This window comes from Nycticebus coucang, chromosome 12, assembly GCF_027406575.1.
Source record: "Nycticebus coucang isolate mNycCou1 chromosome 12, mNycCou1.pri, whole genome shotgun sequence".
NCBI classification, from domain to species: Eukaryota; Metazoa; Chordata; class Mammalia; order Primates; family Lorisidae; genus Nycticebus; species Nycticebus coucang.
The window spans coordinates 70,364,703-70,381,540 of record NC_069791.1 but is presented as its reverse complement, the minus strand read 5'-3'; the positions used below and the strand labels follow the sequence as shown (position 1 = coordinate 70,381,540).

The window sequence follows — 16,838 nt, the reverse complement described above, 5'->3', positions numbered from 1 at the left end:
CTGGGTTTCCACTTTTTGAGCTCCCTTTCCCTACTTAGTCTCACATTACTTAGCTACTTACTGTGTGCCAGTTAGCCTCTGGGATGGCCAGGCCTCTGAGCCACTTTTTCTCTTTTTATCAGTGTAGGACACTCAACAGTAATTGAGAAACCTCTCCTGGTAACTCAGTGCCCATAGGATTGAGGCTTTAAACTGTCCCTAAGAAAAATCTGTTTAATATCCATCCCCTCTGGTGGTGCCCATAGCTCGGTTAGGGCACCAGCCACATACACTGAAGCTGGTGGGTTTGAACCCAGCCTGGGCCAGCTAAAGCAACAATCACATCTGCAACAAAAAAAATAGCCAGGTGTTGTGGCGGGCTCTCTCACTTAAGCCAGAGAGTTGGAGGTTGCTGTAAGTTGTGATGCCACAGCACCTTCTGAGGGTGACATAGACTCTGTCTTCAAAAAAAAATCCATCCCCTCCCATTTTTTGTGTGTGAAAGTAGTCATTTGTTGTGTTTATAGGTTTGGGCCATGTGAGATGTCAGGGTGACATTAAAGGGCAGAACCAACCTCATAAAAACAGGTCCACCTGACTGGACATGGGGTCAATTTAAGTGGAGTGATACCTGCTCCCTGGGGTTTTAAGAGGTGATAAAAAAGGATTCTGCTTATAAGCAAGGCTGGAACATGGCCTTGATAAGACCCAAGTCAAGAAACAAGTGTGGTGCCTAATAGAGAGGACAAAGGCACTGGAAGGGGTGCTGAGGGGCTGCTCCCCTTTTATTAATGATAGCAGTTTCTCTAAAGGGAGTGTGGTGCCCCTCCCTTTGGGACAGTTGCCTGAACCCTGTGCATCATCCCTTCAAGTACCCTCTCAGAAGAAGAGCCCCCGCATCCGTCTGCCAATGCCTTGTCGATCATAGAGGACATTGAACTTGTTCACAAACTGGTTCATGGTGTTGCATGTTTTGGTGATGGTGCCAAGGTAAGCCATGAGCCCCACGTCATTGCATTGCTGAAAAGGAATAGAAAGAACCAGGTCCTTATGGGATCCCTCACAGTATGCCCAGGGAACAACTGAGTCCCAGGTCCTGCATGCAAAAATGACCAAATTAGCCCCACCTCCCTGCCCAGGGTTTCATACGCACATCATAAAAATCTGTCTTGAACTTGTCTGTGCTGAGCACAGGGAGGCAGTGACACAGAGCATAGGCCTCCCGCAGGATCTCATGGTTAAAGGGGACCTCTCCTAAAGGCACAAAAAGCCTGCATTAATGTGGATGTTGTCACTACCCAAAGAGGAAGAGGAAAAATGGTACAAGTGTCAGGGAGGCACCTGTCCTACCTGCTTCAGATGCTTTGACATACTCCAAGATGAGTTTGACACGGCTGTGCAACATCTTGATGGCACTGTGTTGTGCAATGAGATGTTCGGCCACTGCAGGGGGAGAGGGACAGGCAAAGCTCGAGAGGGCATGTAGTCATACCTTTCATCCTCACTTTCTTTTCTTTCTTCAAAGAGACAGAATCTCGCTTCACTCGCCCTAGGTAGAGTGCAGTGGCATCACAGCTCACAGCAACTCCCAGCTCCTGGGCTTAGGCGATTCTCTTGCCTCAGCCTCCCGAGTAGCTGGGACTACAGGCACCACAATGCTCAGCTATTTTTTTGTTGCAGTTTGGCCGGGGCCGGGTTTGAACCCCCCACCCTTGGAATATGGGGCCAGTGCCCTACCCACTGAGCCACAGGCGCCGTCCCCCCCCCCCCCCCTTTTTTTGAGACAGAGTCTCAGTTTATCGTCCTCAGTAGAGTACTGTGGGATGGCAACAAACAGCAACCTCCAACTCCTGGGCTTAGGCGAATTATCTTGCCTCAGCCTCCCGAGTAGTTGGGACTACAGGTGCCCGCCACAACGCCCAGCTATTTTTTGTTGCAGTTTGGCTAGGGCCAGGTTTAAACCTGCCACCCTCAGTATATGGGACCGGTGCCCTACTCACTGAGCCACAGGCGCCACCCCCATCCTCACTTTCAAGAAATTTCCTCCCTTACCAGTGGAATTCTCTCCACTGCCTGTTGCTGTCATTCGGGCCACGTGGTCTACACCAATGCGTTCAGCCTCTTCTGTGGCCAGAGTGTAGGTCAGCTCAGCAAATAGCATTGTGGCCTACAGGGCAAAGTATCCCACAGAAGGAGGTCAAAACCAGAAAACAGGCCAAGAGCAGTATGTGAGGGTTCAGGGTAGGGTATTACCTCTCCATTTATTATATCAATGACAGACTCAAAAACGCTGACAGGAAGCTGTAAAGAGGAGATGAAGAACAGCTCTTACTAACAACAAATGCAACTGAACCTATACTATGTGCCGAAAATTGGGCTAGGCCCTTTCATACATTTTCTTTTATTTCATCTTCCCAAGAACATGGTGAAGTGAGGATTATCCCCATTTTACATAGTAAAATGCAGTTCAAAAGTTAAACGACTAAACCAAAGTCACATCGTTGGTTAAGTGGCAGAATGGAGGTTCAACTCCAGCATTCAATAAAGGATATCATACAGTAAAAGAAAGCAGGGATTGAGGATAAAAGATAAGTATAGTGAAAGACAAACAGGACAAAGTGGGCGTGGGGTCAGTATTACTCACATCTGTGTGCTTGGTCATAGGGTTCAACTTAAGAAAGAGGGGGCTCTCGATTATCTCACACACCTGAAGAGAGAGACGATGCACAACGAAGTCAATGCTCCATCTTTCTTCTTCCCCTCATTCTCTATTATCTGTCCCAGCATGCACAGGTGTGAGGACATATACCTGCTTATGGACGTGGATGTCGGAGGGGTCAGGTGGCCCCCCTGTGGTATACCAACCCAGAAACTCCAGCTCCTTGAATACCTGTTTAACTGGAGAACAAGGGGCCAGAGCACACAGTATTTCTTTAAACCATCCTTCCTTAATTTGGATCTCCTGATGTATTTTCACCAGCTTCTTCCCTCCCTTCTCCAATCTTGGCTCACAGTTACTCCTTCTATCCTGTCTTCTCTCATCTTTTACTCTCTTTAGAGAATATCTGAACATGTTCTTTTTCTGAGATCTATTCAGCTACTCTATCTTCACTTTTCCCTCTCCCTTCTCAGCCTCTTCTGATTTCTTCCCAGCCCTCTCCATCTTCTCCACCCCGTGCTTTTTTTTTTTTAACTCCCACTCCTCTCTCCCACTTCTATTCCCCTCTCACACTGCTCCTCCTTGGTGTAATAATATTCCTTGTCAATGATAATCTTCTCTTCCACGGTGTGGGACAGCAGCTCAAAGGAGTTCATCACCTCGATATTTCGGCCCTCCTGCTTCCCGATCAGAGCCCCAATCACTGAGAGGGAGAACAACATATCAAAGGTGACGGTAAGGAAATCCAAAACTTTTCCCTATCATCGGAGGGTCTGAGGTCAGTGCGTACCAAGTATTGGGGACAGTTACTTGGGTAAAGGAGTAACTGGCTCCAGTAAAGGAGGGGAGAAAAGACCACTGTTTGGGGCAGGCGACCAAGCAGAAGAGATTGGAGAATAATGCCGAACACACACCTTGCATAGGCCGCCCCTCCTGGGAGCGCATGCGGATCCAGTGGTCCGAGATGTTGAGAATGACAAGGGGATGAAGAGCGACCGAAACACTCCCGGTCACTCCGGAGGCCATCACGCTGGGGACTATTAAGGGTTAGGGATAAAAGAGATAGGGTGAGATTCTGGACCCCACATTCTTGCCTGGAAATGGGAGTGAGGGACCCGGAGCCGCCATACATCCCTCCCGCAAGTTACCCCAGGGAGCTATGTTGCTGTTCCGCCCTTTCCACTTCTCCCAGGAATCCACGACGGCCCTAACACACCCATGAAGGGTGTCTTCAGAAGTCACCCCAGCAATGCCCGTTACCTGCTGCATCCACCTCCATTCCGCTGCTCCCTCCGGTCCCGTTCGCTGCCGCAGCCGCAGCCGCAGCCGCAGCCGCCGCCATTTTCCCTGCGCCTGCCAGCCTCGGCCCCGCCCCCTTCCTTCCCGGCTGCCTTACGGCAAACGGCGCATGCTCAGTGTCCTCTTGGCGCGTACCGGGTTTGGAGCTGAAAGCTCAGTCAATTCTCCAACCTCGGCTAGTTGACCTCTGGTGGCAGGAAAGCCTTACATCCTGTGGCCCTGGAGTCCGGCGGATTTTCGTAGTGCCTGCTCCGCCCTTGCGCCTACGGGTGTCCTTGGATGAATACTTAACACTTTGCCCCAAGTTGATTGTCTTAGTGAAATTAGGATAAGAATGCCAGGTTCTTCAGATTGCTGCAGAGTGAAGGAATGTCCTGTTAATTGCCCTCAGAATAAAATCCAAACGCCTAACCACGGCCAGCCTGATCTGGCTTCTGTCTGCCAGTCGGCCTTGGCCTTTACTTTTCTAGCCCTTGTTCCTGTGCTTCAGCCCATTGTGTTTTTCATACGCCTCCCACTGTGCCTGTCAGGGCCTGTGCTTTCTTCTCTCTGTTCTTCACTCTATCCCCTGTGACCACCCCGGTGCCTGACACATTGGCGCCTAAATATATTTTGAGTGAATGAATGACTAATATGGGGTGGAGGATGAGTGCTTGCATGTCTGAGATAAGAACTGTCCCAAGGACGATGGCGCCTGTAGCTCAAGCGGCTAAGGCGCCAGCCGCATACACCAGAGATAGCGGTTCAAATCCGGCCCCAGGCCAGCCAAACAATGACAACTACAACCGGAAAAAAAAGAAATAGCCAGGCGTTGTGGCGGGAGCCTGTAGTCCCAGCTACTCAGGTGGCTAAGGCAAGAGAATCGCTTAAGCCTAGGAGTTGGAGGTTCCTGTGAGCTGTGATGCCACCTCACTCTACCCAGGGCGATAGCTTGAGGCTCTGTCTCAAAAACAAAACTGTCCCAAGGACTTTCAAAAATAACCCTACAAGAAATGCACATGTCTCATGCTTTTCATAACCTATTCCATGAATGGGCCAGATATGCAATGCAATCCCCAAATGATGAAGAAGCTGAGAAACGAATGAATGAGACAGATAAATCCAATTTGTCCCTATAGGATGATTTATTAGGGGGGCTTACAGAGAAAAAAAAAACACAACAACTAGTGTGGGGCAGCCACCAGACAATTATATCTCTGCACCACAACCTCCCAGACCCAGGGCTTATATTTAGGGGGGAAAAGTACATGTGCTATAGAAAAATGTGTAGGTGGCTGAGCCAATGCTGCTGGCATCATAATGCATCAGCATCAAGGGCTCTAGAGAAAGGTGAAGCTTATTGTGAATAGGCTTTTCTGCATAAAAAGTAAAACATAATTAGACATTTTGGAGGCATTCTTGGATTTGAGGTTGGGCAGGTGAGTAAACATTTAAAAATAAAGGCCTTGTTCCCACATTGCATTACCCACATATACACGTATTTCTTTTTTTTTTTTTTTTTTTTGTAGAGACAGAGTCTCACTGTACCGCCCTCGGGTAGAGTGCCATGGCGTCACAGGTCTCACAGCAACCTCTAACTCTTGGGCTTACGCGATTCTCTTGCCTCAGCCTCCCAAGCAGCTGGGACTACAGGCGCCCGCCACAACGCCCGGCTATTTTTTTGTTGCAGTTTGGCCGGGGCTGGGTTTGAACCCGCCACCCTCGGCATATGGGGCCGGCGCCCTACTCACTGAGCCACAGGCGCCGCCCTATACACGTATTTCTATTGAAAGCATGCTGGAACTTTAAACCACAGGTTCTTGGGTGGTCAGACAAAAAATTGAAAGACCCACCACCAACAAACACTAAAACCAAAAGCACCAACAAATACTAAAACAGACAAGGCAGGCTGGTATAAACCCCTGCTTTAGGATGGCTCCGGGTAAGAGCAGCGACTCTTGTAGGAAAAACACAGAGAAAAACCTTGGTTGCCACCCTATTGGGCCACCAATCACCTACCTTCCAAGAAGCACCCAAGACACACTGGGGAGTACCCTGGCCAGGGTCTCTCAATTGGAACCTCTCTTCCAAGCGGACAGGACAACCAGGATGAAATATAAGAGACACACACTCAGGGTTTATTGAAAGACAAAAAAGCTCTACAAAGTTAAGAAAAAGCTCAACAGTACATGGGTGGGGAAAACAGCTCACCACCTCTCCTACAACCTCTTACTTCTTATATATTCTATAAATTACACCTATTTTTGGCTCTTATTGTAACGTTTTTACTTACCTACTTCTTCTTAATCTTAATTACTTCTTATAAGGGGTGGTCAGTGCTAGTCATCTGACCTGTGGTCCCACAGGCTTGTCTCCACACTTAGATAAGTTCTTCTCTATGTTGAAATACCAATTTTCTCTTGCTGGACCATACTTTGTTCTGTTAATTATTTTTATTTTTATTTTTTTGAGACAGAGCCTCAAGCTTTCACCCTGGGTAGAATGCTGTAGCATCACAGCTCACAGCAACCTCCAACTCCTGGGCTAAAGTGATTCTCCTGCCTCCGCCTCACAAGTAGCTGGAACAACAGGTGCCCACCACAATGCCTGGCAATTTTTTGGTTGCAGTCGTCATTGTTGTTTGGCTGGCGGGCTGGATTTGAACCCGCCAGCTAAGGTGAATGTGACTGGCGCCTTAGCCGCTTGAGCCACAGGTACCAAGCCTGTTCTGTTAATTTTTAACTGTTTCCACCAGGGCTGCTTCCTCCTCTTCAAAAGTCCCCCTTTGGTATGACCAGGTTTATCACTAGACATTCTCTAGGACTGCAGCAATTCAGATAAAATGCTCTGAAAGAATACTTTTCTAGTAATGGCTTCTCTACTAAGGTACTGATGCCAACACTAGCTTTCAGCCTCTGGAACGAATGAACTCTGTTTCCAAGCAACTTGTATGAATGTCTCCTTTTGCCAGTAAAAGCTTCCCTTATCCTGCACTCTTACAGTGTAAGAGTAGCTGTTGATCTTAGAATATAATCCTCTCTGCTTATTCCTGAATAAATTGATTGAATTACTAGATATTTTTCTCTGATCTTTTATTAGGCTGACAATATGCACAAACTATCTTTACGTATTTTCCAAATTACGGGTATGTATATATTAGGTAAAGTACTAATACCTAATTTCCCTTTACCCACCATCTCCTTCAAAACTTTAAAAACTCAAATAGGAGGGCTCAGAATTAAGAAGGTTGGACGTATTGGACCATGGTGAACTCGAAGCTGCTGGCATCGGTGTTAAGTGCAACAAGAGACAATGGGTGCCGACAAGACGGTGCGATTCGAGGAGCTGCTGCTGCAGGCCTCCAAGAAGTTCCAGCAAGCCCAGACAACCAGACCAGATTCTACACAAATTCAACCTCAGCCTGGTTTCTGCATAAAGACTAACTCATTGGAAGGGAAGGTTTTCTTCAACATCTGTCACTCTGCCTCCATCCCTCCTCCAGCTGATGTGACCGAGGACCAGCTTCTTCAAATGCTGGAGGAGGACCACGCTGAGTTTTGCATCCCCATGAATCTGGGAGAGCCTCATGCTGAACTGGATGCAAAAGACCAGGGCCGTACCATCTATGATGTAGCTGTCAACAGCGACTTCTACAGGAGGATGCAGAACAGCAATTTCTTGTGGAAGCTCGTGGTCACCGATGCCAGGGAGGGCCTTGAGGATAAATACAGCTTGCAGCTGAATCCAGAATGGCACATGCTGAAGAACCAGACTTTCCTGGATTCCATCTCTCAGCAGAATATTTGCTCCCAGCAGCGTCCTCAAATCCAAGAACTGGGAAACCTGTCCATGCCCAATTCCAGGAGGATGAGAAAGGCCCTAAGAAGTCTTACCTGACCCTCCGGCTGGAAGCCCCTGACCTCCTATTGGCAGAAATTGACCTTCCCAAACTGAATGGAGCACTGGGGCTATCGCTAGAGATTGGGGAGAACCACCTGGTGATGAGGGGTCCCCAGCAGCTGTTTCATGTAGATGTCTACATCCCCCTGTGGATTAATTCTGATGGGAGCAAGGCAGCCTTTCACTGGAAGAGAAAGAAATTGATGGTGACCATGCCTCTTCTGTCTGTACCTTCCTGACCAGGGTGTGTCCCTGTGCTTCTAGATGTGGAGAAGAAGCTGGTGGCTTCTCTAAAATTGAAATAAAAGATTTTTGCTTTAAAAAAAAATGGGTGGTGTCTATGGCTCAAAGGAGTTAAGGTGTGGGCCCCATATGCTGGAGGTGGCGGGCTCAAAGGTTCAAACGCAGCCCTGGCCAAGAAAAACTGCAAAAACAAACAAACGAACAAAAAAAACCCTTTCAAAACTTATATCTGTGGCCGGGTGCAGGGGCTGACACCTGTAATTCTAGCACTCTGGAAGGCCAAGGTGGATGGAATGCTTGAGCTCAGGAGTTCAAGAACAGCCTGAGCCAAGAGCAAGACAACCATATTTACTAAAAATAGAAAAAAACCTAGCCAGGCGTCATGATGCACGCCTGTAGTCCCAGCTACTCAGGAGGCTGAAACAAGAGAATTGCCTGAGCCTAAGAGTTTGAGGTTGCTGTAAGCTATGATGCCACTGCACTCTACCCAGGGAGACAGAGTAAGACTGAGTAACAAAACAAAAACTACAACAAAAACTCGTGTCTGTCAAACTTAGCCTGCTCCAGCCCTCTCTCTGTCTCTAAGCCCAAATAAGTTATCTATCTGACTTTTTCAGTATATGTCTATTTCCCTACCCAAAGGGTAAGCTCTCAGAAAGCAGGTGGAAAAATGCATTACAACCCTGCAGAGCCCAGTCTGATACTAGGAGATGTTTTCTGGTGATAGTGGTGACTTGCAGGGGAATTAAGCAATCTCTCCATTTAGGAATTTGGATGAAGGAAATTTGGAAGAGGCCAATAATTCTCAAAGGAATAGACTTGAGAATCCTGCAGGGAGAGGTGTCTTCTGGCCAGGGGGTGGTTAAGAATGAATTTATCTTATTCTAATCTCCAGTGAAAAGCCTCCAAGGTCAGTACCAACTGAAGAAGGTAGTCAAAGAAAAGCATATATGTCTCATATTTATTTATTTATTTAGAGACAGAGTTTCACTATGTCACCCTCTGTAGAGTGCTGTGACATCACAGCTCACAGCAACCTTCAAATCTTGGGCTTAAGTGATTCTCTTGCCTCAGCCTCCCAAGTAGCTGGGATTATAGGCACCCACCACAAACATCTGGCTATTTTTTGTTTGTAGTTGTCATTGTTGTTTTGGCGGGCCGAGGCTGGATTTTAACCTGCCAGCTTCCGTGTATGTGACTGGTGCCTTAGCCGCTAGAGCTACAGGCACTAAGACTTTTTACTCTTTTTTTAAATCAACATAATTTAAATGTGCTGCAGAAGTTTAACTATAGGTTCAAGTGTGCTGTGAGATTTAAAAAAAAAAAAGGTTAGGGGCGGCGCCTGTGGCTCAAGGAGTAGGGCGCTGGTCCCATATGCCAGAGGTGGCAGGTTCAAACCTAGCCCCGGCCAAAAACCACAAAAAAAAAAAGGAGAGAAAAAAAAAAAAAGGTTGAAAAACACTGCTGTAGAACTCATTCCTGATATTTCCTGGCTGGAAGCCCCTCATCTTCAAATCTCTTTCCCTCCTTCTGCCCCTTGCTTGCTGTCTTCCTCTATGGTAAAATCTCTCTCTGACTCCTGGGATAATACAGGATCTAGGTATCTTTGTGTGCCACTATTCAGGTGCTGGAGAGCAGTGTCCTAAATCAAGTGGTTGTTGTCTTTGTGATCTAGCACCGTGTTACTCCAACAAGATAATTGTGATGGTGGGATAAGAATTAACTTTGAATACCCTCAGTTGGGCTTTGGCTGGACTGCACATATAAGATCTACTCACCAGGTTGGCCTGGAATAGCCATTGGTGGGGAATAAAAAAGGAAGCATCATAGGGTGACACCTGTGGCTCAGTGAGTAGGGTACCAGCCCCATATAACGAGGGTGGCGGGTTTGAACCCGGCCCCTGCCAAACTGCAAACAAAAAATAGCTGGGCATTGTGACAGGCACCTGTAGTCCCAGCTACTCGGGAGGCTGAAGCAAGAGAATCAACTAAGCCCAAGAGCTGGAGAGTGCTGTGAGCTGTGATGCCACAGCACTCTACCAAGGGTGACAGAGTGAGACTCTGTCTCTAACAAAAAAAAAAAAAAGGAAGCATCATATCAAGGAATGGTCAAACAAAATGCTAAATTTCCAAAAGGAAATCTATAGAGCTTACCACCCCTTTCATCCTAATCACTACCCACGAGATGGCCTAGAGGAGATGAACCCTTTTGGGGGATGACATTCAGTAACCAATCTTCCTGAGCTTTAGACAAGGAGGAGGTGAGGGAAGTAGAGCTGATTATGGAGGAGACCTTGACAGCCAGGTGCTATGGATAGCAGGGGGTGTGGAAAGTCTACTGACTACTTTGACTACTGACCCATTGTTGGGTGGCTGCTACAACAAATGGCACACTAATGTCAGGCACCAGAGGATCTAGGAAGTTTCCAAGATGGCACAGTTTAGTTTCAAGGGCCGTATGATGTGGCAGAAATGAGGCACCAAAGTAAATCCTGGTGGGGTCAAAGGTCCCATGAAGGCAATTTACCAGGAGTAGGAGGGAGCTTCTTGGTGGTGCAGGCTTGTTTAGCAGCTTGGTGACAATTTAATCAGAGATTGGGTTCCCACAATACAAGCCGACAGAAGTGACCCAACTGTCAGATAGAAGCCAAGATTCATTTCCCCTGGAGGGTATGTCTTTAATTCCATGTGTATAGTCTTTCAAGCAGTAAAACAAGAAGGTAGGCCATTGGCAACAGCCCAAATCAGTAAAATGTAACAAGGGGGAGTGCTGATTCTGCCCACTATTCCAATTGATGAAGTCCACTTTCACTTTTATGTAGCTGGCCCTGAGGTGGGACAGCAGCAGGAGCCCAACCAACCCCATCAGACTTCAACTTAGCTGAGCCATTGGTGAACCAGGCCCACACATTTAGGAAACCTCAGATGAGGGCCCCACTAATCCAAATCTTTGCTTCAGTTGGTTTCTCCCAAAGCGTAACTGCCGTTTTTTCACATAAAACCAAAATGATGCTAAGGCCAGGTTGACTACTTTCTGAAGTATACCATTTCCATTTGGCTAGTGAGGCCTTTTAAGCTCTTCCCATCTTTTTGAATCATCACATTTGTATTGAGCCAAAGAGAGCTAGCTGCAAAGCCTTCAGCAGCGGAATGACAGCTGCTTTAACAAAGGGTTGTACCTCTGGGCACGGTGGCTCACGCCTGTACTCTGGGAGGCTGAGGCTGGTAGATTGCCTGAGGTCATGAGTTTGAGACCAGCCTGAGCCAGAGCAAGACCCCCCATCTCTAAAAATAGCTGGGCATTGTGGTGGAAGCCTCAGCTACTTGAGAGGCTGAGGCAAGTGAATCACTTGAGCCCAAGAGTTTGAGGTTGCTGTGAGCTATGAGCAATAGCGCTCAACCGAGTACAACAAAGTGAGACTCTTGTCTCCAAAAAAAAAAAGCGCAAAGGGGTGTATGTATGGCTGAATCCAGCAGGTGGCAATGTTGGCTGAGAAATGGCCTATGTCATGCATACTGGCTCCCAATCTAGTTTAAACTGTGATTTCCTTTTCTCCTCCCTGAGGTCTGAGAAATTTCAGATTAATATAAGGATACATAGAACTAGATTGCATTGTTTGCTTTTGTAGGTAAACTCCAAGTTGCTGTTGATCCCTTCACCCAGGAGCTGTTCAGTATACCCCTACTTTGTACCCAATGGGTGAGAGCACACCATGTTCCCCCCCTCCACCACTTCTTGAATTTATGTGTTTTTCTCTCATGTGGGCAAGTGGTTATTCATTTACTAGCTTCATATTAATATTGAGTACTTTGGATACTTGCTTTTCCATTCTTGTGATACTTAGGAGGATGTGCTCCAAATCCTTCTAAGTAAATAGGTAAACACTTAGAAAATGTGAGGTCTCCATCAGGGAGTCGAATTCTTTATTGTTTTTGATGGATCATCGGGAGGGAAAGGAGAGGCAGGTTGGGAAGTGATGTACATGTCCCAGTTTCATCCCCTCCATGCTACGGTCCTGTCAGAGAGTCCCCTCTAACATTTTATGGGACTGGAGAAGTGCAAGCATATACCCCATCAATTGTTACTATCTCTTCAGGTGTAAAAGCAACAAAAAAATTGGTCCCCACACACAGGGTCACTGTAGTTTCACCTCTCTGTTGCAAACCTTGTCCAAATACCATAGTTGAATTTAGGCATGTTTTCCCCTATAAGAACAAAGACAAAAACATCTAACAGGCATGTCAAGGAAACTAGCAGGTGACAATTGTCAGGACACTATGGTAATCCACACCCCCAACACTGGCTGCAAATGCAGAATAGAGGGGGGTCCAGCCTACAAGGCATGCTGCAGTGACACAGGAGGTTACAGGACTCTTTCTTTCCTCCCTTCCTCCCTTCCTACATTCCTTCCTTCCCCTCCTTCCCCCCCCCTTTCTTTCGTCTCACTTTGTCACCCTCAGTAGAGTGCCATGCCAGGTGCTCACAGAAACCTCAAACTCTTGGGCTCAAGTGATCTTCTTGTCTCAGCCTCCCAAGTAGCTGGGACTACAGGTGCCATGAAAACGCCTGGGTATTCTTTTTAGAGATGAGGTCTTGCTCTTGCTTAGGCTGGTCTTGAAACACTGAGATCAGGCAATCCACCACCTTGGCCTTCCAGGGTGCTAGGATTATAGCTAGGTATGAGCCACTGCGTTTGGCCTTAGGACTTAGCTTTCTGACCTGTTAAGCCCTACAGAAGGCCTAACAGAAGAAACTCTTTCCAAGCACTCCACCTTAATTCAGGGCATCTGCTGCCCCACTATTTTATCATCCCTGAAGCTTTGTCTTTATCCAGTTTTAGCACAAAGGTAGGGGGGTTATTATTTAGATTTTTTTCTCCCTGCTGAAGGGCCTAGGTGTTCTTTCAGCTTTCTGGTTTTTTTGTTTGTTTGTTTGTTTTTTTGTGGTTTTTGGCCAGGGCTGGGTTTGAACCCGCCACCTCTGGCATATGGGACCGGTGCCCTACTCCTTGAGCCACAGGCGCCACCCTTTTTTTTTCTTTTGATAGAGTCTCACTTTATTGCCTTCAGTAGAGTGCTGTGGCGTCACAGCTCACAACAACCTTCAACTCCTGGGCTTAGGTGATTCTCTTGCCTCAAGCTCCTGAGTAGCTGGGACTACAGGCGCCCACCACAACGCCCGGCTATATTTTTAGTTGCAGTTTGGCCTGGGCAGGCTCAAACTCGCCACCCTCGCTATATGGGGCCAACGCCCTACCCACTGAGCCACAGGCGCTGCCCTCTTTCAGCTTTCTTATCCCATTAAAAGAACAAACCTATGGCACCATCTCGGCAGCTTGTTTCAGTAATACCTCTTCCTGTTCAGCCCCTAAATGATGACTCAATTCCTGTTCATTAACAAGTACTGGAAGGGAGGATCCTTAGTCCATTCCCACCTTCCACTTGGGTGAAGGCATTTTCTACTGGATCTCAGGGTATCTTCTCTTTTCTTTAAGTCAGGCCCATATTGTATTTCCTGTTTTAGAGAGCCATGTTTCTATCCTTGTTGTCAAAGCTGTTGGGTCTGGGATTTGATTTTACTTTACTTACAAGCAAATAAGTTAGCTTGTTACTGATTCGTGGTTATTGGCAGAAGACACAAGATTCCTGAGTTAGAGACAAGAACTTTATTACTCACAGCAAGCAACATGAGCATTAGCATTTTTGTATTGGTTCCCTTTGTTCTAAGTCCCACATGCCCAGATGGATGTTACAGGTTGTTTTGCAGCTGAGCCAGGGTGGGGGTAGGGAGAGTATTACTTTTACAGTAAGCAGTAAGCAAGTCTGCTCTTCATCCAGGGGAAGATGTTACCTCACTTCTTTTTTTTTTTGAGACAGAGTCTCATTTTGTCACCCTCATAGAGTGCCATGGCATCATAGCAACCTCAAACTCTTGGGCTGAAGTGATTCTCTTGCCTCAGTCTCCCAAGTAGCTGGGACTACAGGTGCCTGTCACAACCCCCAGCTATTTTTAGAGACGAGATCTTGCTGTGGCTCCACCTGGTCTCAAACTCTGAGCTCAGGCAATCCACCTGCCTCGGCCTCTGCTGGGATGACAGGCGTGTACTACCACGCCCTGCCGGCCAGTTACCTCACTTCTTAAGGCTACTGATTGTGTAAACAACCCTGAAAAATAGTCCAGACAAAAGGGAGTTGGCCCAGCACTGAGGGAAATTACACACTTAGTGTAGAAATAAAGTATGGGATATTTGCTATATCTGTTTATGATATAACACAGATATTTCCAGCTAAAAGCCCAGAGATTCTAAGTCAGTGGGCCTAGGCTAAGTTACAGAGTTTGCATTTTATGAAGCCCTCATGTGATTCTGAGGTTGTACTAAAATATAAACTTCTGACTGGGTGCAGTGACTTGTGCTTGTAATCCTAGCACTCTGGGAGGCCGAGGTGGGTGGATTGCCTGAGCTCATGAGTTCAAGACTAGCCTGAACGAGAGTGAGACCTCATCTCTAAAAATAGCCAGGCATTGTGGTGGATGCCTGTAGTCCCAGCTACTTGGGAGGCTGAAACAGGTGAATCACTTGAGCCTTGAGCCCAGGAGTGTGAGGTTGCTGTGAGCTATGACACCACGGCACTCTACCCAGGGTGACCACGTGTACCTCTGCTTCCCCCCCCCCAAAAAAAGTAAAAAAACATATAAAATTCTCTGTTGGAAGCTCTACATGAAACTAGGCTGCAGGTACTACACCTGGGTTGTAGGCCTACCCCAAGAGACACTCAGGCCAGTGGTTTATGTAGTACTGGCCAATGGTGACCATCCAGACACCCTTGCCTTACACAGAGGGATAATGTCTCACAAAGCCACCTATGACTGCCACATAATTTTTGGAGAAATAGAGTCTCACTCTGTCACCCAGATTGGAGTGCAGTGGCATGATCAAAGCTCTCTGCAGACTTGAGTACCTTTTCTGGGCTCAAGTGATCCTCCTGCCTCAGCCTTTGAAGTAGGTAGGACTATAGGGATGGCCATTACATCCAGCTTCCAAACTCACATTAAGTAAAACAAGTGACCTTGTCATTGGGCTAATGCTGGACAAGCTTCCTGAGTCTATCACTTTTGGCAGGGCTCCATGTTGGCAAGATGACAGGATGAGCTAGTGAGTGAGCAGAATCCCTGTCCCAGCTGCCAGCCTTGAGCCTATTCTTCCAGCCCACAAGGGGTTTGTCATCTGTAGGCAGTCTGCATCTTATGAGCTCTCTCTCTTTCACATACACACACACACACACACACACACACACACACACACACACACACACACACATGCTATGAAGATACCAATTCAGGCAGCGCCTGTGGCTCAGTGGGTAAGGTGCCAGCCTCATATACTGAAGGTGGCGGGTTCAAACCCAGCCCCAGCCAAACTGCAACAAAAAAATAGCCGGGTGTTGTAGCGGGCGCCTGTAGTCCCAGCTAGTCGGGAGGCTGAGGCAAGAGAATCACCTAAGCCCAAGGATTTGGAGGTTGCTGTGAGCTGTGACACTACAGCACTCTACTGAGGGTTAATAAGTGAGACTGTCTCAAAAAAAAAAAAAGATACCAACTCACTTAAGTTTATAAAATTACAATCAACTAGGATTTGATGGCTCATGCCTGTAATTCTAGCACTTTGGGAGGCTGAGGCAGGAAGATCACTTAAGGCCAGAAGTTCAAGAGCAGCCTCAGCAACATAATGAGAACTCTGTCTCCACAAAAATTTTTAAAAATTGAAAACAAAATTAAAGATGGGAAAGATGAGAAGCAAGTTTTGGGGAAGATAACCAAGAATTATGTTTTTGAGGCTGAAGATTGAGATGCTGCTCTGGTATGGCAGTGATTACCAGCTCAAACTGCAGTCAGACTTGGGAGACACAATAGGCTTTAATAGGGTACTCTGTTTACTATGTTTTATAGGATATAGGACAGGATGTGCAAATGCAGAATGCGCAAACTCTTTATGTTGCCAGGAGATCCAGCAGCAGCTCAAGTATACACCTTATTTTGCCACATAGGGATCACTCTGACGCAGAGAAGCCACAGCTTGGGTTTCCCATTGATCTTTTATACTGCTCTGGTTACTCTGGCCCAAGACCTGGGTGCTAACCCAGACTTTCCCTGGTTCAAGTGCAAGCTCTTGGATCAGAAAACTCACAGCAAACCAGGCAGATAGCATTCCACTGTTACTTTAACTCTGGATTCTGGGAAGATGGTACTGTGGGAAGATGGAGTCCAGGATCATTTCCCAGACAGGTCTAGGTCAGCCCAGGCCTGATATGACTGATAAGAAAAGTTGCCCTTAAAGATAAATTGATCCAAATGGATCTATTTATATTTTTAGCTCTAATATATTATGATATTCATCTTTAAAGACTCCACCAACAGTCCAACAGTTTGTATCAAAATTCAGGTATTTCCATATTTTTCTAATGTTAACCAATTGTTTGTGGCAAACCAATAGGTTCAAATATCCAGTGAAATTCTTTATTTGAAATATTCTTTGACAGTTTACAAAAATATTTTTTCAAGCATTTTATGTGTACAGATAGAGGTTTTATAGGTGACAATCATTTTTTATTTTTGTTTACCAAGGTATAACATGCAAAGTGTACAGATTGTTTAGTATACAACTCTTTTATCTCTTTTTCCTTAAAGTGTTTATACATACATGTTTGTGTATATATATATATGAACCCACTGATTACAGAAGGCAAATGTTGACTGAAATTAAAAATGTATTTAATGTAT

The 16,838-nt window shown here is 46.5% G+C and overlaps 1 protein-coding gene and 1 pseudogene across 2 annotated transcripts; one reads left to right on the top strand and one right to left on the bottom strand.

The window, feature by feature from the left end:
• Positions 1-741: 741 nt before the first annotated feature.
• Positions 742-4,018, bottom strand: COPS6 (COP9 signalosome subunit 6). The gene is made up of 10 exons (XM_053555718.1): positions 3,899-4,018; positions 3,553-3,675; positions 3,210-3,341; positions 2,789-2,877; positions 2,624-2,686; positions 2,233-2,280; positions 2,032-2,146; positions 1,330-1,422; positions 1,133-1,233; positions 742-999 (listed from the first exon to the last, which is right to left on the bottom strand). The coding sequence occupies exons 1-10, from the start codon at positions 3,978-3,980 to the stop codon at positions 859-861; spliced, it is 987 nt and encodes a 328-aa protein (XP_053411693.1). The 5' UTR covers positions 3,981-4,018; the 3' UTR covers positions 742-858.
• Positions 4,019-7,228: 3,210 nt separating this feature from the next.
• Positions 7,229-8,135, top strand: LOC128561459 (PIH1 domain-containing protein 1-like; annotated as a pseudogene). The gene has a single exon (XR_008373259.1). The product of XR_008373259.1 is annotated as a PIH1 domain-containing protein 1-like (transcript).
• Positions 8,136-16,838: the final 8,703 nt, after the last annotated feature.